Below are 25,071 nucleotides of genomic sequence, written 5' to 3'. Positions count from 1 at the left end.
TATGTATAGGATATTCAAACGTTCGTCAATGGATAACTACATACTATACTATGTACTCTTGTACCTTATACTCTTGTACTGTATGTAATGAACTTGTATGGTAACGATAAGCCGATAAGCAACAGGCACCGTAACCGCCCTAACGTAACCTTCTCCAATTCATCCGTCTCTTTCATTCTATCCGGGGACATTTCCCATCTCTCGCTCCTTCATGGAAAGAGGTCACCCTCTCATTGTGACACATCCCACTTTTTCTTTGTTACCTCGACTGTGTTTATTTCTTCCACCCAATTGCGCGGCTTCGAAATCCCAGGGTTATGGGAACACCCCCCACGCGCGATAGTGATAGGATGCCCTGATTATTCGGCACCTGAACAAGGCCGGATCTTGTATATCCAATATCCTTCGCTTGACTCAATGCGTTGACTATCACCAGGCAACTTGCCATACCGACTCGAGAAACAGGACTCGGTGATAGACTTCGGCCCAAATTGTGCTTGAAGCGCGTATGATACCAGCACCTCTTGTGGAAGAACAAATCGCGAACCCCTGCGCACTGCGATGTCGGTGAACGAGAACCGCCATTCCCAAACCACTACAACCCTTCGAGCTGCGAGTTCCCCAACGTCGGACCGTGAAGTGCTTGACGAACGATTGCAGCGCCTCTCCGACAACGTCCTCCCCCCCCGTTCCATATTTGCTCACATTTCCGACCAAAACGCCCTTTAATCTGGGGAACCGGTCCGCCAACAATTGGGCCGTAGGGCATGACAGACCCTTCAGCTTGGAGGAGCAGCAACTACAATACATGACCTTCTTGACACATCACGACACGGACTCATTACTTCTAGCCGTCGGGGACTGGTCAGACGAAACGGGGCGCATGATGGCCGATCGATCAACTGTCCCAGGCGCTGGAGAATTTTCAAGAGAAACTGTGGCCAAAAAGAAAATTAGTCTCAAGGACTACAAGACTCAGAAGACCAGTGTCGCTGTCGCATCCCCCATTGGCCTCGAAGCGGGTAGCCGAGGCGCGTCAAGCTCTGCCAAGTCCGAAGAAAGACGACAGATGACATCCTCGGAGCCCCTCAAGAATACCGATAAGACTAAAATGCCTCGACTGCCTCCGAAGTCACATGCGCGTCTCTCTCCCGAAAGAGCGGGCCAGAAACGGCCATCTGGATCGGAACTCGAATTCTCCAACCCCTCAGCGACTAAGAAGTCCGAAGCACATCCTACAAAGAAACCGCGACTGTCTCCCGAGAAAGAGACACGCCGAGAGCCCAGCCCTGCCAAATCGCACTCCCCCAAGCTGCCCGCACTTCTTTCGCCTACTCTCCCACCGACATCGGGTGGCCCCAGACTTCCGCGCTTGCTATCTCCTACCCTCCCCCCAGACATCGAAAAGGAGTTGGCCCGTCTTGAAGACCATTCACCGCCTCGCAATAGTCGGGCAGGGAAGGGATTGCCTGCCAAAGAATCCAATACCCATGAATATTCAAGAGACCACGCTCGTGCCGACCCACAAAGGACGCAGCTTCTTACCAAACTACGGTATGGAAGAGCGAACCGCAAGCGTGTTGAAGCTTTGCTTAAATTTTCTGGTAAAAGGAAAGCGCATCTGTCAGATTCGCCGGTCAGCCAGGATACCGATCATGATGATGTTTCCCATTCCAGGAAGAAGGGAGGAGATACCGGTTCGTCTCGGGGGCACACATTGGGGGATTTGAAGGGCAAGAAACATGAGACTGGCGAAGCCCTTGGCCCTCAATATGGTCGCTCAAAGGAGCCGAAAAGCAACCCCGAAAAGCCTCGAACGCCGGTTCCTCAGCCACACTTGACCTCCTCTCATTCAATCGCCCATGACAAACCCAAAGTAGCTTCCATCACTCCGGTGAAAGACCCAAAAGACCTAAAACCCCCTACCTCTCGTCGACACGATGTCGGAGAGCATGATGGCAAAACTCCTTATCTCGCCAACAAGCGCCACTCGGTCGATCCCGGGTCAATCATGAAAGCTTCTCCGACACCGGCAGATGGTCGTACGCGCAATGAGCGGCAGATATGGTGGGATGAGTGGCAAAAGTTTGCGAGCATCGGTCGTGAATTGAAACATGCTGCAGAGCGGCATACGTCTAAAACCGGGACCTCGGTCACTGACGAAAAGCTAGCCGTTGTGACTGCAATCGAAGCGTTGTTGTCTTTTATTATGGCGTTCGTAGCGAACGACCAGGCCAAGGCTTCATCACGCCAGGTCGGGGATTCCTCGACATGGCTGTCTATTGTGCCATACTGGCGTGTAGTCAGGAAGAACAGTGTACCATATCCGGCATTAAACAGTCTTTGCTTGCTCCTTGGAGCTGTGTCCTTCACTGCAATTCACACTCTCGATCTTGAACGCCTCGCGATAAGCCCCATTCCCGGAGAGCACACCCCGGTTCCCACGCCTGGGAGTGACGGACACACAGCCCTCTTGGATGAGAACAGGAAAAGCAGGAAGGAATTTTCAGAATTGAAGGCTCGTCTTCCTGAGTGCTACAAGGAGTCCCAGAAGCTGTGGATAGAGGGCACCCGGGGTCTGTCTGAAGATGTCCTTGGCCGTGAGTTCCCTACAATCTGGTCCCAGCGATCTCGAAATTATTCGGAACGAGGCCGATCATCTCTCAAGGCTGGTGATTACGCTGGAAGCTATTTCCTACCACTCGGTGGCACTACCCCGCCAATCGAGGTGGTTCGGTTTGGCTGGTCCCTACTAAAAGAATGGTGCTCGAAAGAACGAGTGGAGTGGAATGGACGTCTTGGTCTCTAATTCATCGTTCATATTTGTCCTTTTTTTTTGGTTCTTTCGTTCGGAATATGTTTCATCTGGCGTCTCAGGCGGGGGGGCCTTGTTTGTTTTCTTTCCCACATGTCATTGCCTTTCCCTTTATATTTTCTCATGATACCACGAGCCCTGGATTTTCATGTAGCTATTTGCAATTCGAATATACCATGGGGGATGCAAAATAATACATTATGTTCTCAGAGAGCTGCTTTGGCATCACTTGCCACCGAAATGTAAATGCAGAATATATTTGCTTGTCAAGTCATCCGGGAAAAGAACCCACATGAGTCATCGCTAAAGCATATGGAAATATTATAACCGCTCAATTGTACGAAGAAATGGTGCATGAATTAGGGATGTATAAGACGAAGAAAGGTAACCCCCCGCGGCTAGACCTCTTGATATTCATGTCCGAAGCGAGGCTGCGAGTCGCCAAAGAGCCAACCAGCCTCGCGGCAATACCGGGCTTCTCTGCCGTAAATACCGACTTCACTTGCCCAGCAAATGACCGCTGCATCTACAATATCTGCAATCACTCCTTCCATTGCACCTAGTGTGGTCCAGCCAATTGTTCCAGCAATGAGACCGACAACGTAGGCATAAAGACTGCCACGAATGGTGCCACCGGACGCAGAGGTTGTCAGGCTTCGAGCAGTGGTCACCCAACCACCAAATCCTAAGGCCAAGGACATCATGAAACGGGCAGCGTAGAGGATCAACTTGGACAGCCGGTATGAGAGTAAAGACCCCGAGTTCCCGGGGGACCGAGAATAGGAACGGGGGTGTAAAGAGGTTGAGGCCGCCGATGGAGCAAGAATAGTCATTTGGCTTAACCCACGGGAGGAAGCGGCAAGAGGCTGCGAATGAATTGCTGCATAAGTGAGAGAAAGAGGATTGGTCAAGTAAGTAATCGGGGTGGGGACGAGTGAATAGGCGAATAGACTGAGCAATGAGGAGATGCGACCTGGTAATAAGAGAAGAGGAGCTCGAACCAGTAAGCCCAGTAGTCTAGACAAAGAGATCGTGCCGAAGAGAGTTGTGGCAGCATGAACGATGGCTGCCTGAACAATTTGCCTCGAGGTGGGGGCAGGTGTGGCTAAACGATGGAAATACCATTGGCTCACTGTTGCAGCAGTGACAGCACGCTGGATGCCTGCAATGACACCGATCGACCATAGATAAACAATAACGAAGTAGATGCCGAGCCACCAGCTACCCACATCAATAATGAACGATTTTGAGCTAACGAGATGACCGCCCAAGAAAACGCGAGTGAACATCAGCATCCAGATCCATGTCCAGGAAACAACACAGACCAAGGCTCCCAGACCAAGAGCAAGAAGCTCGGGATTGGCGGCCAAGATTCGACAGGCAAACTCAAGAATGCCTATGGCCTTCCCTATAGACTGACGGCCACGCACAACATTGTAGATCCACATGGTAGCTATGAGAAACGGAACAGTAGAGCCCCATCTCATCGCCTTGTCTTGGATACTCGTCCCGTGCCATGGTCCCTTGAAACTTGAGATGAAAGGATATAATGAGAAAGAGTATAAGATAATGGGAACGGCGACTAGAATCACATGGACCAGAAGTCGCACATAGGATCGCAGTAAAGCCAACCAAAGAAGGGACACAAGAATTGATACAATAGTATATATCCCGAGCAGGAAGAAAGATCGATGGACAGTCATGTATATTGTATCGCCCCATCTTGATTTGTCCCCAGATGGTGTAGATGTGTGGAGCCACACAAGAAATGCAGAAGCAAACAACCCTGCGAGAGATATCAAAAACAACTGGCCCCAAAAGGCATCGTGCACTGTATGTTCTGAGGCTAGCGGTGATACCGATGTTGGGAATGAGCTTGCTGAGCTGGGCGGCCGTCGAGCATCTTGCGATAAAAGTCCAGCCTGCTCTACAGTAAGTCCATGCTGGCTGTGGCCAGAAGCATCCTTCGGTAGTCCTCGTTCTCGGAACCGTTGGACAGGTGGGTCGTTGGCACTGGGACTAGATAACCCCTGGTCATCGTCAAGATCGGACCGTAAAGAATCATCCAGACCGACATCAACTAGATGACCTCGAACTTTGCTACTGCTTGGGTTGGATAGAGATGCCGGTTCATTCTCTGGGGCTTCCGCCACAGACTCGATAGGGAAAGGACGAGCATTAAAAACACCTTCTTCTCCCCGCCATGAGCTCTTGATGCCTTTGCCAGGACGGTCATCATATGGTGAGCTTTGTTCCTCGAAACCCGAACGTTCAGAATCATCAAGCTCCGAAGATTCCTTCAAGTTGCTGTCACCAAAATGCCGTCTTGATCGTTGGAGTGCATAGAAATCAGCGATTTCTCGCTCACGTTCTGTTTCGTCATCCTCCTCTCGGAATTCATCGGTAGCACTAAAGAACAGGGGAGCCTGTTGGACTGAGCCTCGGGGGACAAAAGGAAATTGAGATGTCTGGGATGCACCCGGTCGATAAGGATCGCTAGGTCGTAAAAAGGAGCGTGATGAGGGGTGCCGAGGGTTGCCTTGGTGTTGACTAGGGCGGCTACGACCCGTTCTTTGAATCTCATCTGGTCGAGAGGTTACTCGTGACTGTGACTGAGCAAGAAATCGTGAGGCATCTAAGGTGAAGGTTAAGTGTTAGCCATATAGTCATCTCATACTCAGAGACCTTCCAGTTCCTACATTCAGAGAACATGGCCCGTTATCGCAATCAAGGAAGTACGGTGAGTGGGACAGGACCAGTGATAAATCACCAAAGGGAATATGGTGAGGAAATCAAGTACGATCAGATATTAGAGAGTAAAAGGATGGGGGAGAGAGAGAGAGAGAGAGGAAGAGAGAGAGAGAGAGAGAGGAAGAACTTTGGATTTAGTTTGAGATATGTGAAATCTAGGAGAACTTGGGTATATGTTGTAGGGTCACGCAGCTGATGAAAGCGTCATATGGGCACGTCAGGCTTGATAGATGACTCAGCTGATAACCAATCCATATCACCAACCGTACCTACATCGTAGATAAACTAACCTTCACTTTGTTTTCTCATATCTGATTCTGGAATTTGAAACTTCTACTATCTCCATGTCACAGCCATGGGATTATATTGCTAAGCTTGTCTGCATTGGTGACTCTGGCACTGGCAAGTCCAGCGTAAGTGCTATCGGTCTTTGACCTTGTGCCTCACGTTAACCCAAACAATAGCTCACCGTCCGACTTTGTGAAGGCCGCTTTTCCCCATCTCATGATGTAACCATTGGAGTCGAGTTCGGGTCACGAATTGTGCCAGTTGGTCCTCCAGCTTCATTAGAGTTAGGACTTGATGAGCCTTCTCCCGGATCGTCAGGTGATACATTCCCAGAAGCATCTACCACCTCCGGGCTTCCTACCCCTCCACGCAAACCACAAGGTTCTCCCAATCAGAAACGCATGAAACTCTCACTGTGGGATACTGCTGGACAAGAGACATACAAGTCTATCACCCGCTCCTACTTCCGGGGCGCCTCTGGCGCTCTCCTAGTCTTTGATATATCCAGGCACTCGACCTTTGTATCCTGCACCCAGTGGCTACAGGATCTACGGCATATTGCAGAAGATGGCATTGTTGTCATCTTGGTCGGTAATAAGACTGATCTGACGGGGGCCAGTTCTGGATCAAATCAAAGGCAGGTCACCCAGGAGGAGGCCGAAGAATGGTGTCGCATGAATAATGTGGTTCGCTATGTCGAAACGAGCGCCAAATCTGGGGATGGTGTGGAACGAGCATTCCTGGAGGTTGCCGAGAGAATCTATCGTAACATCGAAACGGGAAAATACGACCTCAATGATCGGCGGAGCGGCGTGAAAGGATTTGGAGCCTCAGGAGGAGCAAACACCGGAGTGCCTCGAACTGTCACATTAGGGATGGATGATGCTATGCGCAAAGGTGGCAACGGTTGGACTGGAGGGTGTTGCTAAATTTGCAGTCCGTAATAATAAATAGTCAGTGGCATATGGCCCCCGACACATCTTCATATTCCACTAAATCGTTACCAGGCACGCTTGGTGACTATGACTGTTGGAATAAGAACTCAACTATCTCTAATAACATTGCATTTTTCTTTACAGGTACAGAAATAAAGTTGAAATTATTCGTGTTAATGTAAGATCCAGTTTGAGGTGGTCAACACGGGTTAACAAGCAGAGAGGACGAGAACACGTCATGAAGCTCATCAAACGATCCATAATCAGTTCACATTCGCCAGCTTCCATCCGGGTAGCCAGCGTAGGTGAGTCCATTGCTGGTTAGAGCCCTCCATTCCAAACACAATGGCTCGGAAATGAATGAACAACCCGACAATGATCACGTAAAGGAAGGCATATACCACTGCAGACAATCTGGGGTTCATTCTCCGTGTCACCCAATCAATGCAGAAGCCGAAGTTCAGGATGGCATAGTAGAGAGCCGGATAGTAATGGTGGACATAAGTCACGCGGGCCATGATGATAAAGGGAAGGTAATGCAACACCCATCCGATAACAGGGTACAAACCAGAGTAGTGAATGTGACTGATCTCCTCGTTACTGAGATCATTGTACCCCCTCTGCCAGCGCAAAAGGTACCAAAGGAATAGAAGACCAAATCCACCAAGAGCCGCAGTGCTTCCCCAGTAGACCAGAGGGTTTCCTAGGAGATAGTATTTAACAACGCTATCATCCCAAGAACACATGCGCAGGCCGACATTGAGAATCGGCCATTGCCAAAACTTAGAAGCCAAGTCATCTTGCTTGTCAGGATCAGGAACTAGAGCGTTGTTGGAGGTCATCATGGCCACATTCAGATGGATGAAGTCCTTCAAGAAGGGCGATTTATAGGAGCCAGGGTCACCGGGGGGCACTGTGAAGAGGTCAGTTAATAAGTCTGATTGGGCTCGTCAATATCAAGTTTTTAAAAAGGGCATAAGCTTACAGCGGTCATTAGTGTGAGACTCAACATTCCAGTGAGTGTACACATCGCTGGGTTTGTTTTCTTTGGTGCACGTTGTTTCAATCTGCTTGAAGCCCCATTGGGGTAGATTGACATTTCCTGCCCGCAGATAGCAGCCTAGGACCGGATGGCGGAGTCGGAACGCTGTTGTGAGTGTCCGGATCCTAGATCGGTCCCGAGATGCAACATCATCGACTACCTCCACTTTCCAGTGGTCTTTGTCGTCTCCAATGGTAATATTTCCGTAAGATGATACCTCGTGGTGGGATTTGGTGATTGGTGCAGGAATAGCGTGGGAATGCAGGTTGCGACCTGTCTGTCCGTGGATCAGCCGAATGACATCGCCATCACCAACGAACCGCAGATCAGCAGTGGCATCGTAGTCCGGCTCCTGTCGGTTGGGGTAGATGAACCAGTCGTTGTTGGCATCTTTGTGGTGGTAGCAGGTGACTTGCTGCTGCATAGATCCCTCTGGGAAGGTTTGAACGTGGGAGTGCAGAAGCCCTCCTCCATAGCCCATATTTTTGAGTGTGATACGGGACCCAATTGCAAGCTCAAGAGGGCTATCTCTGCCAACCTCGGTGCCCTGTAGATTGGCTTGGAAAAGAGAGCTCATCTGGGCATCACCTGGACCACTGTTTGCCAGCACCAAGAAGTGCAGATAAAAGGAAAACATGTAGACCAAGATTGGAATAACAATCAATCCCACAACACGAGCGACCAAGTGCTTTGCGAGCACAGCCTGTTCAAACGCATCAGTATTAGCCAGCTGATCGGTGATCGACTTGGGGGGGGAGGGGGTGCTGAAAGCAGGGACTCACCCGGGGCATCTTCAGGTCGCCAAATTTATTCCAAAGGTCGTCAATAGTATAAAGACCGACGAGGGCAGTGCAGAAGAAACCGACCCATTTGACACTGCAGACACATCCAATGCTCAAGCCAGTCAGACAGAGCCAGGCATACCATTCCAGTGAAAAGCTATCACGCTGCAACCGATGAAATCTTGCCCAGCACATTGTGGTAGTAAATGTGAAGCAGAGCAGCATGGAGTCAAGAAGTATAAACCGAGAAATTGTCGCGTAGGAGTTCTCACACAGCACCATCAGGCTGATCAACCAGACTGTGGCGCGGCGGAAGTTCAACTCTCGCGCAGTGTAGTAGGCAAGGGGAATGCAGACTATACCAAAGGCGGCATTGAAGGCTCGCATAAAGGTATAGTTCACATCTTCTGGATATTTCTCGCCAGATTTGAATTCAAAAGACCCATTATAACCAGCAAGATACCCGGACAGGCCAACTAACATCTTTCCCAAAGGCGGGTGGACATCGAAGTAGAACTCGCGTTTGAGATAGTGGGAACCGAATTTACCAAAGTGGGCCTCATCCCAGGTAACAATGTTGGAACGACCAATCTGGTACAGGCGGGTGAAGAGAGCGAGGGCAGTCAAGATGATGGGAGCAATGATCGGCTCCCAGCTAGCTAGCACATGGAGGAACGAAGGTGACTGTCCAGTGGGGGTTAGAAGAGCGTATATCATGATGTTGAAGAAGGTTATCTCACCTGTGTTCTAGATTTCTTCAGATCTTCATCATTGATCCGGTTTGAGTCCGCATGAAGTTTGCTAGTATCAGGGATATTTCTTCGACGAAGGTCAGACTCGGGTTTGGCGCCCGTGCTCACGGCAGTGTCTATGCCCGCCATAGTGCGCCTTGTGGTATCTTCAAAAGAAAATGTGCTAAACAGAATGGGAGAACAGTAGGAAGTTAAACTGGGGAATACCGAGGTAGACCGATAATAGAAGGGCGGATAGCTTAAGCGAACACAGCCATTCCCCTGGGTAAATGAGTGATAGAATGGGCAAAGCTAACGGATAGACCGGAAGCAATGCCAGGAGTAGATCAAAAAGAAAAAGAAAAAGAAAAAGAGAAATGAAATGAAATGAAGTGAAGTGAAACAAGAGAGTGGGCTGAGAGAATAAAGGAGAAAGTGAGATCCGTGGCCTCAAGAGGATAAACAGTCCACTTTTAGCGGGCCGTTTTCAGAACCTGGCCCTTGTAATTCCCAGTTCCAGCCTAGGTACCTTACCTACATACCTAGTACACTATAAATAGTTATGACTATATATATACTCCGTACGGAGTACATTAATATACATAATAGAAGTATCCGTTCATGGTTAGGGTCTTTTCAAAACCTATGTACATTGCACATACTATTTAGTTATGTATGTTGTATCTACAGATGGCATTTATATCCATGGATGCTAATGCTGCTAGTAGATATCATACCTATAATGTATATAAGTAGTTAACTATACTATACATATGTACCGCGAACGTGATCACAACGAAATCAACCGAAGACATTGGTAAATAGGGAAAGGAGAATATATAACATCGAATTCTTTGGTCTTTCTGGTTTCCTTTATTCAGTCCGAGGCCACAGTTATCCGTAACCTTTTCATTGCTCGTCTCCTTCTCCTTGCTCCAAACGTCTATATTGACTGCTAGTAGCACTGGGGCCCGCTCCTCGGTTTCGACTGACCATGTTTGAGATCCAGCCACCAATGCCCTCGCCGCGAACGCTGCCCTGGTGAGAATCCGAGCGTCCGCGTTTGCTGGTCCCCTCATGGCTCGAAGTCGGCGGATCAATATCTAGACCAGGGATAGAATTTTCTGCCCCAAATTGACCATACTGCCGACGCAGGTCAAGCGATGGGACGGGTGAACCAGCACCCATCAGCGACCCCCGCTCGCCTTGAGTGGCGGGTGTCGGCATGGCGGTGGAAGCGTCGCCAAAAAGAACGTTCATATCTTCTAGGCGGACTCCACTCGTTTCGGGATACAAAAAATAAACTGTGGGGATTGGTAGTCAGTATACTGCTCCCTAGTGGATAACCACGGATGAGGGATCCTACCAAGCACAAAACTGCATGCACAAAAGAATGCATGGACCAGATATAGCCGCCACTTGATAACTTCCTGAAGAACAGGGGTCACCTCGCCCACGAGCCAATTGAATGCCCAATTTGAAGCGGTGCTCAAGCTTGCACCTTTGGCACGAATACTCAAAGGCAAAATCTCCGGGGGGTATAACCATGGAATGGGGCCCCAAGATGCCCCGAAAGCTGCGTTATAGAGCATAACGAAGATGACCGTCAAGGTTGGGGTGGCGGGAATTTCAATGTAAATAAAGTAGGAGATAAGAGAAAGCGAAATGAGCATGGCAACAGCACCCGAAAGTAGGATCGGTCGCCGACCCCAGCCATCCACCAGATACCACGGTGGTATGGTAGACAGAAGGTATGAAATACCGTTGATTCCAGTCATCAAGATGGCATCCCGTCCAGCCCAGCCGGCCTGTATCGAATATTTGGTCAGCATAATCTTGAATCACTTTGGATTTTGTTTGAATCCGACATGGCGGCGCGGGAGGGAGACACTGGATTCATAGCAGCATATGGTATTCATACCGATTCAAAAACCAGAGGCGCATAGTATGAGATGACATTGATCCCGTTGAGCTGAGCTAGGGCCTGAGCCGACATGGCAATCAAAACACGCTTGCGATACCGGCGGAACATGTCCGAGTAGGACCGTTCGCCCTCCTGGCGCTGGACGAGGACGTTCATCTTGATCTCACGATATTCTTGGCGGGCCTTGTCATTAAGAAGGTCACCTTCGCCATAAAGATTTGCGATCACCACCATGCCCTCTTCGTCGTGGTCATTATCAAGAAGCCACCTAAGTAGGGATGTGGGAGTTAGCCTGGCAGAAGTTGGGGGAGGTTTCTACTCACCTAGGTGATTCACAGATCATCAGACTGCCAACTCCAAGCAAGGCACCCATGATACACTGGAAAAGGAGTGGGAGGCGCCAGGAGTAATCGTTATCGATAAAGCTACAGAAATAGTCTACCCACACACTAGTCGCATACCCAGCAATATTGCCGGTGAATTCGATGCATGCGAGCTTCCCACGGTTGTGGGGAGGCTTGAAATTCGTCAGCATACCAGACGAGAGAACTGGGAGGGGGCAACAAAAGGCCTCAGGAATTGATGGAGAAAGGGAATCACAAACCGAAATTTCAGACTGGTAAACTGGCACAATCGTAGAGAGGGCACCAACGCCTAAACCAGCAACGACACGGCCGACCATCATCATGGGAATACCTGTGGCAAATGTTTGAAAAGCACCGCCAATGAAGAACACTATGGAGCCATAGAGTATAGTCCTTCGGCGGCCGATCATATCACCAACACGTCCCACAAGGAGCGAGGATATAAATGCTCCAATTTCGAGAACTGCAACCACAGTACCAATTGTAGCCCGAGAAGGCTGGTTGAAGTAATCTTTGAAGTACCAGCCACTGCATCAGTTAGCCACCTCCTGCTCCTAATCTTCATGGTGAGCCTATACTCGGGGGATTAGACACGAACGTTATGATTCCCGACATTACACCCTGGTCATAACCAAAAAGAAAGACACCCAGTGATACGAACACACTCGTGAAGTAACTACATACAAACTCGAATCAGCGGTAATACTACGGTATTTGGCCTTTGGGGCACTCACAGTAATGGCTTCCCGACTAAGCCGTGCATCTGGGTGTTTGGTCCATTTCTGGGTGTCATCATAGCGGCCATAACGCGTTCAACTCTCGAAATATGCCGCGGGGGAGGATTTGGTATTCTGATTTTTTCAATATCCACACCGCAACGCTCGTTGCTTAAGTTTGAAGGATAGTGGACGTGTTTGGGCTGCCTCCTTCGCTCCTTTCGACGCAAGAGCTGTCGGTCCGAGGAATTGCGAAGGTGAATCTGCAGTGGATCTTCAGCCTCGGCGAACTGCTCGGCGAGGTCACCGGTGTCTGACCAGATTGAGAAGTCAGACCCGACCGAGCGAGCAGACGAGTGGGAAGACCTTCGACTACCCTTCTCGCTGGACTCCGATAACTTAGCCGAATTTGTCGAGCGGGAATCAGAGGGTATAGACTGGATGGACTGGAGGGGTATGTTAGAAGCGCGTGGGGGAGAAGTCGGAGAAATGATGGCGGTATTGACGGGCTGAACCTCGCAGCCCTTTGTTCCGGAGAAAAGAATGCGGAGTCGATGAAATTAATGATATCGATAAGAGGTTCTCCGCAAGGAGTCAGCAAGGGTATCACCTGGGCACAACCTTGAAAGTCACTGTATTAGACCACGATAGGGCGCCACTTAGGCGATGTGGCCGCGGGCGACTAGCTACGTAAAGTCACACGCGACGCAGGATGACGAAGTACCGTCAAAATGGGGTGATGATCAGGCGGAGATTTGGAGAGAGGGGGTGCGTTTGGGCAAAAAGTAAGGGTCCCGAGCCAAGTAAGAGCATTACACAGCCAAGAAAAGTCAAATATAGAATAGAATAGAGGGATTCGGAAGATTTTCATCAAGTGTTCGAGAAGCTAGGTTAAAATAGTAAGGGGATCAAGTGGAAGTACGAAATAGAGAAAAGAGGACAAGCAAGTCTAAATAAGAGGAGAGACATCCAAAATGTACTATGTAATGCCAAGTGGTACCTCGGTATTTGATTTGTACGCATACGGGGTACGGACTAGTCTGAATACGGACTAGATCGTATCATCTAATGCGGGATGGATCGATAAATCAGTTACTATTTATGTACACAGTTATATACCATAAGTATGTCACTAGGTAATAACATGAAGAGTATATCTCAGTCAAAATATTGTATCAGTGATCAAGGTTATCTTGTCAGGTGTCCGGAGTCGGGTATCACGTGTATATGTACATAACTGTATGTAGGTCTAATGAAACAAGATTCCATCCCTGTAACGCCCTCCCCAGAATGAACAATCGAAAGAAAAGAAAAAACGAAGCCCAAAAAAAATTAGGGATCAACAAGCCAAGAGGAGAGGGGATAAGAAACTCGGTCATATAAACCGCTAAGTGAGAAGGATGTCATATCCATCATTTTGAATATGGACAGCGTCTGCCGGATTTGCGTACCGTCGGCGCACCAATTCAAAAATGATCAGACCGGCACTGGTGCTAGGTACTTGGCGAAGAGAGCTCCCGATGAACCCACGGAACAACCAAGAGGGCCAGCCTCCGGTCCGGGCAGCCTTTCGCTTGCACCTCTTGAAGGTCTCCTGATAAGCGTGATAGTATAATCGTATCATCTTCTGCCGCGAGGGTACGAAACTGGCCTGGTGATCCAGATATTCCAGTCGACCCAGGTGAAGGTCTTGAATCCTACTTAGAGGATGCTGAATGGTTTGCTGAGCGACCGATGCCACAACACCAGCCATCATTAGGAAACATGGCTCCAATGCGTAGTGGGGTTTGATGAGTGGCACACCGCGATCACTAGACTCGGACGATGAAAGTATGCCCACATGATCGACTTGCAGGGAGCCATAGTACCAAGTGACGAAGGAATAGTAGGACTGTGACTTGATGTATTCGAACGAGGAGAAGAACACAGCATAACCGAGTGAATCCCGCATAAACGAGAGGCTCCAGCCCGCAAAGACCCCACGGAGACCAATCTGTTTGAGCTTATGGTGGCCATAGTGCCACATACTCCGGTATTGACCCTCCAGCATGTCACTGGTTTGAAAGCGAACCTGTAACGCGTCTAGAGGGGCGGCTACAATCGACTGAATTGTGCCGGCGGTAAATCCAGCTGCAAATGTTGCAGAAGGAGGAGCTGGGGGCCAGACTCGCTTGACCCCTTGGGACTGAGGTTCATGTAGGGCTCCCAAAACCTGGAGATAGGATGTGTAGAGAACAGCGCCAACCCTAGTATATATCGTTAGCGCTTTCAAACCACCTAGGCCCCTATCTTGGTGAATATCTCACCCTGCATTTGCCATCAACGGTGGAAGCACTTGATTCGGGATAAACCGCCAGCCATATGTCCGAACGGCGTGGAGCAATAATCCCGGGGTTGTCGTATGCAGAGACCATTTGCCTTCGGCGACACGGGGGTTCACAGCTCTTGCAAATGCCTGTTTCAAATGATAAGTAACGAAGGCTGGTGATGGGTTGATTGTATTTTCTCATCTACTGTAGATGGCGGGAGGGCGTACCATATAGCTAAAGGAAATATTGTCAATACAAAGATCATTAGGTCCATAGATACTACATACTCGACACGCGTACGGAAGAAAGCTTTGATCGGTGCTCTGAAATAGAAGGCTACCATCTGTGCACTGAGAGCGCGAACACCTGCGGCAGATGCTCCGGTAGCTGCATCGTTGCGAGAAATCCTTCGCGAACTTCCTGGAAGTTCGCCGAGATGGGGCTCGAGAAGGATGGGAGCTATCGGAGACTTCATTGTTTACGGACAACTAAAAAGCCACAGTGTACATCGTAGGAAAGGGTGCTTGTGGGGTCTCAAAGAGAGACTAGCTCAATGTCAATAGTGAATTCCGAAGCGTAGGTGGTGTAGGCGGAAAAAGAGGGCAGCATCACAGGGTGTGATTTTTATCAAATCAAATGACCAAGTAAAGGCTCACATATGCCATGCTGACTTGAAAGTTGAAAATAAAAAGAAAGTCAGTGAAAAGAGATATTCACAAAAACATGTTCGGATTCAATAAGAGAAGAGAGATGGAAAAACAACGCTAGTACAAAAGTGGTAATACTTTGATACAGTAATCGGGAGAGACCTTAAGTGCAAGAACGCGCTTTTCGCGTTCGCTTTCCCCTAGGCCGTCCCTTTCTATCTTTGTCTTTTCTTCCATCACCCAGCTCTATCGGTGCCTTGTCTCTCATCATCGCAGCTGTCGCATTGATGCTGCTTTCATTTCATATCTACCTTCTTCTTCATCCTCAACGAATTTAACATCCGGACGTACCTACGATAGCTCCTACGCTTCTCTGAGCTCTCTTGCCACCAACCTAGTCTCTGACTGCGGCATATCTTGCTCGCATCAGGTCATCATCATGGCCGAGGAGATCGCTATTGACAGTAACAACTTTTTCAACCGTCTTTCTAGTTTCTATGCGTCATGGAAGGCCGACAAGCGCTCCGGCAATACCCTCTTCGGCAATGCAGGGTCCATAGTAATTCTGATGGGCAAGACCGATGAGGAGAACTCATTCCAGAAGAACAACGCGATGCATGTATGTGAATCCTTTTCCAAAGTCCTATCCTGGTCCCATAGAGGCCCATGGGCTTTATGAGATCGTTACTAATTGAAATTGTGCTTAGTTCTGGCTTCTCGGGTATGAATTCCCAGCGACACTGTTTGTTCTTACAACCGAAGCAATTTACGTGGTCACCACGGCCAAGAAAGGTGATTGTCGACCCATGGACTTTTGCGCACCACAGCTGATTAAAACAAATTCAAGCGAAACACCTTGAGCCGCTGAAAGACGGAAAGATTCCCGTCGAGATTCTGGTCACTACCAAAGACCCAGAATCAAAGACCAAAGCATTCGAGAAATGCTTGGACGTTATCAAGGGCGCAGGGGTGAGCTAAAATAACCTTTGAATCACTAGGTTGATTTTCCACTAACCACGACAACTGCAGAACAAAGTCGGTACCTTGCCCAAAAACACCGCTTCGGGACCCTTCGCGGATGAATGGAAACGCATATTTGCGGAACTATCGAAAGAAGTGGAGGAAGTTGACGTAGCGCCTGCACTCTCTGCTGCTTTTGCAGTGAAAGATTCTGATGAATTAGTTAGTTTATCCATGACAGTGTGTTAACAAGTGAATATTTGCTGATACAGCCTCAAAGGTTTCAATCCGCAACGCTTCCAGAGCTTGCAGTGGCCTTATGTCGGAGTACTTTGTCGATGAGATGTCCCGTTTGCTCGACGAAGAAAAGAAGATGACGCATAAGGCCCTTGCTGCAAAGGTCGATGCAAAGATTGACGATGGGAAATTTTTCAACAAGCTGGCGCGGCTGCCCTCGGAATTTGATTCTCAGCAAATCGACTGGGCCTACGGGCCTGTTATTCAAAGTGGAGGCGCCTACGATCTCAAGCTCACAGCGACTCCCGACAGTAAAAACCTCGAACCCGGCATTATTTTGTCTAGCTTTGGAATCCGATACAAGACTTACAGTTCGCTCATTGGGCGTACTTATTTGGTTGACCCAACCAAATCACAAGAAGCAAACTATGCCCTGTTGCTAAGCCTCCATGAAGCAACCATGAAAGAGGTTCGAGATGGTGTGGTCGCTAAGGACGTTTACAACAAAGCGCTGAGCCTCATCCGCTCCAAGAAGCCCGAGCTAGAGGGACACTTTGTCAAGAACGTTGGCGCTGGGATTGGAATCGAGCTTCGGGATGCCAACATGGTCCTCAATGCCAAAAATAACCGCGTTTTGAAAAACGGCATGACACTGTCCATCACGATCGGGCTGACTGATGTGAAGGATCCGGACTCGAAGAATGCCAAGAATGGTGGCTATTCTATGGTCATCACCGATACTGTTCGTGTCGGGGAAAGTGGGCCTCATATTTTCACCAAAGACGCCGGTATTGATATGGACTCGATCTCGTTTTATTTCGGTGATGAAGAAGAACCGGAGAAGCCTGTGAAAGAGAAAAAGGAGACTAAGTCTAGCGCAACTGCTGGTAGAAACGTCACAAGAACCAAGCTTCGTGCCGAAAGACCCACTCAAGTCAATGAGGGAGCTGAAGCCCGTCGTCGAGAGCATCAGAAAGAGCTGGCTGCAAAGAAGACAAAGGAAGGCTTGGATAGGTTCACAGGGACTACGGGAGACGACAATGGGGTCGCGCAGAAGAAATTCAAGCGCTTTGAGTCTTACAAGCGCGACAATCAACTCCCTGCCAAGGTCAAAGACCTTACAGTTTACGTCGACCAAAAGACATCAACGGTGATTGTGCCTATCATGGGCCGACCCGTTCCCTTTCATATCAACACCATAAAGAACGCCAGCAAGAGCGACGAAGGAGAATACGCGTACCTACGCATCAACTTCCTGTCTCCAGGTCAGGGTGTGGGTCGAAAGGATGACCAGCCCTTTGAGGACTTATCAGCTCATTTTGTTCGCAACCTCACTCTCCGGTCCAAGGATAATGACCGTCTTGCACGAGTCGCCCAGGATATCACCGAACTTCGCAAGACGGCATTGAGACGAGAGCAGGAGAAGAAGGAATTGGAAGATGTTGTTGAGCAGGATAAACTGGTTGAAATTAGAAACCGGCGTCCAGTGAAACTCCCGGACGTCTACCTCCGACCTCCGCTGGATGGCAAGCGTGTTCCGGGTGAAGTCGAGATTCACCAAAATGGTCTTCGGTACCTATCGCCCTTCCGCAATGAGCATGTCGACGTGCTCTTCAGCAACGTGAAGCATCTGTTCTTCCAACCATGTGCCCATGAACTGATCGTTCTAATCCATGTGCATCTCAAGACGCCTATCATGATTGGAAAGCGAAAGACAAAGGATATTCAATTCTATCGCGAGGCTACTGAGATGCAGTTTGATGAAACTGGAAACCGACGGCGCAAACACCGTTACGGAGATGAGGAAGAATTCGAGGCTGAACAGGAGGAAAGACGACGGAGAGCTGCGTTGGACCGCGAGTTCAAGGCCTTTGCCGAGAAAATTGCGGACGCTGGCAAGGACGAGGGTGTCGATGTTGATATCCCCTTCAGGGAAATTGGATTTACCGGTGTTCCAAACCGTTCCAATGTCTTGATTCAACCGACCACGGATGCCCTAGTTCAGCTCACTGAACCTCCTTTCACAACCGTCACGTTGAATGAAATCGAGATTGCCCATCTAGAGAGAGTTCAGGTAACGTTTTCTGCTTGCCACCATTTTGTCGGCCTGGTTTACTAATTTGTGCGCAGTTTGGACTGAAAAACTTTGACATGGTCTTCGTTTTCAAGGATTTCCGCCGGACTCCCGTTCATATCAACACGATTCCTGTTGAGGCACTGGAGGGTGTGAAGGACTGGCTTGATTCTGTTGACATTGCGTTCACTGAGGGTCCCCTCAACCTGAATTGGACCACAATCATGAAAACAGTCGTCAGCGATCCGTATGGCTTCTTTGCCGATGGGGGTTGGTCATTCCTATCAGCCGAGTCAGACTCTGAGAATGGTTCAGACGAGGAAGAGGAGTCAGCTTTCGAGTTGTCCGATTCAGAGCTTGCAGCCGGGGACGAGAGTTCCGAGGAAGACAGTGAATTTGATGATGACGCGAGTGCCGATGCTAGCGAGGAAGACTTCAGTGGTGACGAGGAGAGTGGTGAGGACTGGGATGCGCTTGAGGAAAAGGCAAAACGTAAAGACAAGGAAACCGACCATGAAGACAATGACCGCGGGATCAAACGCAAGCGCTAATCAACCATTTTGTTGCCACTGGAGCTTCAAATGACTTTTTTTCTTTGCTTTTTCTTGCTTCCTTTCTTGCACTTTGGGTTCAAATCTCCGGGCAAATTAAATTGGGCTACTTGCGCCTTGCATCTCTCTTGATCGGCCATGAAAGGCCGATCAAATACTTGTACGATTTGACTCGAGCCAACGGTGCATGGGAAAACAAGAAAAGACACACATTTATTGGTGTTAATCGGGCGGAAACTAGTCTTTTAACGTCCCTTGATTGTACTCTATTCAAATATTCACGCATGATATTCGTTCAATGTTTTTAAGACAGGTAGCATTTCTCTAAATTGCAGCAACGAACTAGCCTAGCCAGCTGGCTTAATTCTCTAACCTTGCGTCTTGTGCATGTGTACATATGGCTTCGAATGGGCACCATACAGAGCTTGCATGGGATTTGTTACCAGTCACCGTCATGCTACTTTCCTTCACGCATTGATGCCCACATATTCCGCATGCGCTCTCCTTGTCCAGGTGTGAAGCTCTCATAGCATACATCAGATGAATAATCCATGAAGTTGTGGACCCCGTCCAGGCCAGGAGAGTCCGGGCAAGAGTCCTTCTGGGTAGGGCACCCATCTGTCGGGGTGGACTGTTGTGGCGTGTCACTTACGTGGTCACCAGGATCATCTACTGAGCAAGACTCCCCTTGGAATGTGTGCAAAAGGCCATGCCAGTGTCCAATTTCGTGAATGGCAGTTCCGCCTCGATTGTAAAGATCCAAGGAGCCACCGGGCATTGTTTTGGCCAAAACATTGCAGCCATCCTTGACATAGTGAGAAGCTGGGCTAGTAGCATTGACGCTCGAATCAGGCAAGGTGCAGAATCCAAGAACACTCGATGCCAGGTCATTGTTGGTGGCTGCGCCTCTGTGCCCGAAAGCGCGCCCTGCTTGTCCAGGCGAGGCCTGGAGATCGGTTTGGAAGTAAACGTTCAATGTCCGGTAGCTTCCTTTTCGAAGGGTGGCTTTCATTGCCGCATCATCCCCATTACTTGCCCACTTATCATTGACATGACGAGTCACACCTTGCAATCGATAGGAGATGCCAGAGTCTGCATAAGATTGTTGTAGGATAGAAAGCTATGGAATAAATCAGCACTTGAGATACCAGATGAAAAGGCAGCAACTGACTTGAGAATTGATCATATCATCAGTGACCTGACTGGATTTCGACTTGCTGCTGACGATATGGAACCAGGTCTCAACCTCGATTGGCGCCTTCCTGGCCTGTGAAATAGCAGGATCGGCTTCATCCGACTGGAGACGCCCTAGTGCTTGCAAGAAATCTGCACTGGGGTGCTCAGTAGCACAGGCGCCTCTTTTCTGGAAGGCAAAAGGAGTGCACCGAACCTGAAGAAAAAGAGTGACAATAACAACAAGTCGGAAAAATGAGTGACAGACCATGGTGTTAAGAAGCCCTGGTTTTGGTTCCCCCTTCACACCTGTTCCAAAAGAGAGTCAAGAAAAGAACCATCTCGAGTTGGACCAGTATAGGGGGGGTGGGTTATCATATAACCTGTCCGATTCCATAAAGAATGCTGCGTCATGCGGGAATGCATGTGTTGAGCAAGGGGTACGAGCATGTAAAGGATCGGAGAAAATACAACGAATTGGGATGTCAAAAATTTGATGAGGTCATTGAACAGAAGGATTATTTACATTGGCACATTGAGACAAAAAGAAAACGCCAAAAGAAAGGGGGGAGGAGGAGAAGGTCTCAAGGGGCATTATCCCGTCCCGTGGCGATAGCAGTGTTGGGTTGATTTGAATCCCAAGTAAGATAAGTGTGGTCGCCAAGTTTTCTAGTAAAGAGGTTAGTCGTTTGGAACTTCGATTCAAAAAGGGGAAAGAAAAAAGATCATACCTCGGATGCACCAAGTGCGCAACAGTGAACAAAGCCCCGAGAACAACGCAAATTCCACCCACGACCACATAGGCGATTCCCATGAAGGGATTCTTGCCTCCAAGCACTGTTCGAGTAGAGATCAAGATCGACTTTGTTCCATCGTATTCGGTCACATTGAAATCTAAACAGTTTAGTAAAATGTGCGGACAAGAGGTGGTAAGTATAACACATACTATCAACAATCTCGATGGAATATTTGGCAGCAGGCATGCCATGGGTATCGTTACGGCGAGAAAGCTTGCTGAACGATGGCAAACCAGCCGTTCTCATCCAAACCATGAAAGCTTCATTTTCATGTAATTTGGGATCCTCTTTATAAACACCGTTCTCGCTGGCCCAGACCCAGTTCGGTGGTGGCAGGACGTCATCCATATTGTATTTTGTGTTTTTGATGAGTTCCTTGTCACTGTCCCACGCAATTCCTTTCGTTGTCATTTCGTAATACTGTTTCTCATTCTCGGATGCATTTGGATCTAGGATTTGCGGTCTCCCAATCGTGTCGTTGAAGAACGAGTTTGCAATCAGTCCGCATGGATAGTATACCTTCTGTGCCGTGGTGTTGACCGCTAATGGATCACATGTGCCACCCTTGATGGTATTGTAGGAGACAGCATCTCCTTTTAGCTGATTCAGATCAAGGGACTGGACATATCGGCGGTGGTTTTGATAGAAGTTGGTGAGACGATAATACATGAAAACCGGTGCTGGAAGCTCATTCGGAACTTCGAAATAAAGAGTGCAAGTAACGGTGCCCGAGTCAGACTCATTCACGGACTTGCGCCACGTAGGTGCTGATATGGCTTTAGAAGACTTGAAGGTCGCCGAATAATGAGGAACGGAAGCATAGCTGTCGGTCGGCGCTTGTGTGGAGCAGTCGGAGTAATCGATGGAAATTTCTTGGACCTAGAGCACATGGCTCGTCAGAACTGTTCTGTCAAGGAAGGTATGAAACTAGGCATACTAGAGAGCTTGCCCAGAGGAGAACACCGCCAATCGGGGCAAAGATAATCCCGACGATGAAAAACAGAGGTAGGACGCTTTTAGGGGTTAAGATCGGTCTATTGCAAGGTTAGCACGGTGGTCCTAGGGCAGATACAGGAATCTCAAGCTCACTGCCATGCTTTCAATCTTTGCTGGCGGAAAGCAGTATCTGGTACGAACGAGTTAATTGGGGACAAAGGGTTAATGAGATCCCAGGGACCTACTGGCTGGTCGGCGAGACTTTGGCTTCTTGTCGCCATCCTCCCTTGCACGCTCCTGTTCTTCGATAGACTCAGCACGAGTCACCTCCTGAGACATGGTTGACCAAGATGATGAGAAGAAATTGGATGGTCCAGATTGGAGTGAAGCGGAAAGATAATACAAGGGATACGTCAAAAAAGGTGGCGCCGGGTCCCCGAGGCTGCCGGAGGATTACGATTGCGCCCCACCGCTTTATTTTTGGTTTTAATTAGAAACTACTCCGTACTCCGTATAGTTAACATATGTATGTATCGAATACATGATTAAACTATGTACATACGGAGTACATATATGTTAAATTGATGCCTAGGAACTATTAACTATTGAAATATTATCTAAATCATTGACATTTAGCTCAATTTCATATCAATTCATTGTGATGTAGGAAAACCATATCCGGTCAGGGTATCAAGCCTTATCCTATGTGCTATTGCCCTTTCTGGAAAAGAAAGGGGGAGGGGGAAGAAAACCATCAAGTAATAAAATTCAATCGCAATAGAGAAACGAAAAAAAAAAAAAAAAAAAGAAAAAAAACACCTGTGGCTAACCGAGCCTGCCATTCTAGACCAAAGCGAAACGGAATTGAAGCACCCAAACGCCAGCCAGCAGCCAAAGTTGAAAAGAATCAAAGCCCATGGGGTGTCTGTATGCAAGAGAAAAGAAAAGAAAACCAACAAGGGGGGAATCTCAAAGGAAAAAAAAAGAGAGAATGTGTCATGAGTCGTAAAAGCGAAATAGCAATTGAAAAAGGGAAACCGAAAGGCCAAGAGGTAAGATGGGTTGATCCAGGGAACACCCATACAATTTGCCTTGGTTAGGTGCAGAAGAGCTGAGAACACTCATATCTGGATTAATAGTTGAGGGCTGTATTGCACAGTGATAAGACACTGGGGTGGAGAGGTCAGTTATTGGAAACGGTGTATTCGATGGCTCGGCCTGTGATGGGAGGCGACACACACGGGCTGTGATGAACCAGCGGCATCATTATCACGGTACCATCAAGACACTTAGCCTAGGATATCATGCTAGGTATTGATGGAAATATTCAGCTTTAAACCAACCCACACGTTCGTAAGCGGTCCAAAGTTTGCTGGCCTTATTGACATCGATCTTGCAAGCCTGCTGGGCATCTGTCTTGCGAAATTCTTTGCCAACACCAAGAGCTCGAACCCGAGCTTCAAAAATTCGTCGCTTGCTGCATAGATAGGTGGCACATGAAAGTCTCAGGGTGGAGGCAAGATTGAGCTCGGCGGGACTGAGAATATTTCTGTCCGGGTCATTGCTCAAATCCAACATCTGCCCCTTCCAATCGGCCTTCAATGCTTTGGCATTACTGCCGAGCGTATCTGCCGGGGGCGAATAGTCCTTGAGTGAGTGATAATCGGTGTCATCGCGATTTGTACCCAAGGCACGCGGTTTGGTAAGCGGGGTTTGGGGGGGGTCAAAGTTGTCAAACACCTGCTGCTTGGGTGTGGATTTAGGGGTGCGTTTGACCCGGGTTCGCTGCACGCGCGGCTGAATTCCCGATCTTTTCACTGGCGCAGGGGCAATCTTCTTCAACTTTGGTTCGTAATCCCCTGAGCGATAGCGGTTCATCATGGCCATCTGGCGCTCCAGCGTCTCCCGTTCCTCTCGGGCCCAGGCACCCGGGTTGCGATTGTACTGGGTCGAAACGATAGGAACACAGGAGAGCGCCAGGAGATATTCATCTCGTGTGGGTTTGTTCAACTTATTGCGAAAGATTGCCATATGGGAATTCATGTGCTCTTCGACAAGTGCCTCTGCAGATGGAGGATGAACGGGACCAAACAATGGCTCATCCGTAGCAACGTCAGTAACGGAATCCTGAGGGGGAAAAGGACAGGGTCCCTGGGGGATCCCAAATCCCTTTCAATTTGGTCCGAGGCGTGGGAATTGCTCTTCTTGTTCCCCGTATAGGGAGTCACAGGTGGCGATGGGAGGTCCATCTCTGACTGGGTTCGTTTTCGATCAGCTGAGATGGGTGGAAGCTGTATGTCACGAGTTGAAGAGTCTCGAGGCTTTGCAAACGGTGAAAGCGAGACAGAAAAGCTCTCAAGCGGCTTGGTCTCTGGGGGTGACATGAGGCTAGAAACGGATGGGAGACGATGCATTGTGGTCGGCTGTTTAGCTGGCTCCCAGCCAGTAGACGAAGTCATTCCAGATTAAATACCGTTAATCCAACGGTAATTGGGAAATAAGAGGTTAAAGTGGTCAATGGTGTCCAGGACTAGGGTTTCCGTAAAGAGAAGGGGAGGGGATGAATACACCAGGAAGAGTGGGAAGATGGATGGCGAAAGCTGATGAGCGAGTGTTTATGGAACTCAATGGAAGTTGAATCACAAGGCAAAAACAGGTGATTTGTCAGGTCTGCCTCTTTGTCTCTCTTGAGTGGCGATAAGCCAATATGACCTAAGTCTCGGCGTTAAGGCTCCAATGGCCGAATGAGTCAATTTGATGGAGAGAGTAATGGTCCATCGATAGATAATGGACCAAATGAAAATAGAAAGGATAAAGTTGGGAAAGCAGAGAGGAAGAAAAGTGGGAAAAAGAAAAGAAAAAGAGGGAAATGGTTGAAAGCGACCTGTGAGTCAGTATGGGGCTGAGGGTGTGATGATAAACTGCGGGGTGGCGCTTAATGAGGATTCCGAGTTTCTCCAAGGCTCATGAGACCAATGTGAGACCAATGGACTGACTGTAAAAGGGTTAGTTTGGTTTTTGTAGAGTATCAGAGCGCA

The 25,071-nt window shown here is 48.7% G+C and overlaps 10 protein-coding genes across 10 annotated transcripts; 3 read left to right on the top strand and 7 right to left on the bottom strand.

Annotated features, from left to right (window-relative positions):
* Positions 1-561: 561 nt before the first annotated feature.
* On the top strand, positions 562-2,809 carry N7487_001303 (uncharacterized protein; the record flags this gene model as incomplete). Its single annotated transcript, XM_056869051.1, has 2 exons — positions 562-688; positions 765-2,809. The coding sequence occupies 2 exons, from the start codon at positions 562-564 to the stop codon at positions 2,807-2,809; spliced, it is 2,172 nt and encodes a 723-aa protein (XP_056733835.1).
* Positions 2,810-3,213: 404 nt separating this feature from the next.
* Positions 3,214-5,641, bottom strand: N7487_001302 (uncharacterized protein; the record flags this gene model as incomplete). Its single annotated transcript, XM_056869050.1, has 2 exons — positions 5,515-5,641; positions 3,214-5,450 (listed from the first exon to the last, which is right to left on the bottom strand). Exons 1-2 carry the CDS (start codon positions 5,525-5,527, stop codon positions 3,214-3,216), a joined length of 2,250 nt encoding a protein of 749 aa, XP_056733834.1. The 5' UTR covers positions 5,528-5,641.
* A 231-nt stretch (positions 5,642-5,872) lies between these two features.
* N7487_001301 (Rab family GTPase) lies at positions 5,873-6,818 on the top strand. Its single transcript, XM_056869049.1, has 2 exons — positions 5,873-5,979; positions 6,031-6,818. Exons 1-2 carry the CDS (start codon positions 5,911-5,913, stop codon positions 6,781-6,783), a joined length of 822 nt encoding a protein of 273 aa, XP_056733833.1. The 5' UTR covers positions 5,873-5,910; the 3' UTR covers positions 6,784-6,818.
* A 234-nt stretch (positions 6,819-7,052) lies between these two features.
* pmt2 (uncharacterized protein) lies at positions 7,053-9,494 on the bottom strand (the record flags this gene model as incomplete). Its single annotated transcript, XM_056869048.1, has 4 exons — positions 7,053-7,702; positions 7,775-8,534; positions 8,614-9,297; positions 9,354-9,494. The coding sequence occupies 4 exons, from the start codon at positions 9,492-9,494 to the stop codon at positions 7,053-7,055; spliced, it is 2,235 nt and encodes a 744-aa protein (XP_056733832.1).
* A 759-nt stretch (positions 9,495-10,253) lies between these two features.
* On the bottom strand, positions 10,254-12,429 carry N7487_001299 (putative MFS monosaccharide transporter; the record flags this gene model as incomplete). The annotated part of the gene is made up of 7 exons (XM_056869047.1): positions 10,254-10,648; positions 10,711-11,152; positions 11,266-11,536; positions 11,592-11,785; positions 11,873-12,161; positions 12,232-12,309; positions 12,368-12,429. 7 exons carry the CDS (start codon positions 12,427-12,429, stop codon positions 10,254-10,256), a joined length of 1,731 nt encoding a protein of 576 aa, XP_056733831.1.
* Positions 12,430-13,736: 1,307 nt separating this feature from the next.
* On the bottom strand, positions 13,737-15,133 carry N7487_001298 (putative mitochondrial carrier protein; the record flags this gene model as incomplete). Its single annotated transcript, XM_056869046.1, has 4 exons — positions 13,737-14,595; positions 14,656-14,804; positions 14,886-14,892; positions 14,946-15,133. The coding sequence occupies 4 exons, from the start codon at positions 15,131-15,133 to the stop codon at positions 13,737-13,739; spliced, it is 1,203 nt and encodes a 400-aa protein (XP_056733830.1).
* A 611-nt stretch (positions 15,134-15,744) lies between these two features.
* Positions 15,745-19,127, top strand: spt16 (chromatin-remodeling protein SPT16; the record flags this gene model as incomplete). The annotated part of the gene is made up of 6 exons (XM_056869045.1): positions 15,745-15,924; positions 16,013-16,097; positions 16,153-16,274; positions 16,335-16,487; positions 16,546-18,576; positions 18,633-19,127. 6 exons carry the CDS (start codon positions 15,745-15,747, stop codon positions 19,125-19,127), a joined length of 3,066 nt encoding a protein of 1,021 aa, XP_056733829.1.
* A 457-nt stretch (positions 19,128-19,584) lies between these two features.
* Positions 19,585-20,571, bottom strand: N7487_001296 (zinc metalloprotease; the record flags this gene model as incomplete). The annotated part of the gene is made up of 2 exons (XM_056869044.1): positions 19,585-20,247; positions 20,299-20,571. The coding sequence occupies 2 exons, from the start codon at positions 20,569-20,571 to the stop codon at positions 19,585-19,587; spliced, it is 936 nt and encodes a 311-aa protein (XP_056733828.1).
* Positions 20,572-20,884: 313 nt separating this feature from the next.
* Positions 20,885-22,372, bottom strand: N7487_001295 (CDC50/LEM3 family protein; the record flags this gene model as incomplete). Its single annotated transcript, XM_056869043.1, has 6 exons — positions 20,885-20,969; positions 21,032-21,194; positions 21,247-21,976; positions 22,035-22,131; positions 22,187-22,223; positions 22,279-22,372. 6 exons carry the CDS (start codon positions 22,370-22,372, stop codon positions 20,885-20,887), a joined length of 1,206 nt encoding a protein of 401 aa, XP_056733827.1.
* Positions 22,373-23,335: 963 nt separating this feature from the next.
* Positions 23,336-24,492, bottom strand: N7487_001294 (SWIRM domain-containing protein; the record flags this gene model as incomplete). The annotated part of the gene is given in 2 exon segments (XM_056869042.1): positions 23,336-24,160; positions 24,178-24,492. The coding sequence occupies 2 exon segments, from the start codon at positions 24,490-24,492 to the stop codon at positions 23,336-23,338; spliced, it is 1,140 nt and encodes a 379-aa protein (XP_056733826.1).
* Between the last annotated feature and the right edge of the window lie 579 nt (positions 24,493-25,071).

Source organism: Penicillium crustosum, assembly GCF_028827405.1.
Source record: "Penicillium crustosum strain IBT 35664 chromosome Unknown utg000001l_segment0_segment0, whole genome shotgun sequence".
Taxonomy (NCBI): Eukaryota; Fungi; Ascomycota; class Eurotiomycetes; order Eurotiales; family Aspergillaceae; genus Penicillium; species Penicillium crustosum.
Note: the sequence above shows the minus strand (reverse complement) of the source record. Positions and strands in the feature narration are given on the sequence as shown.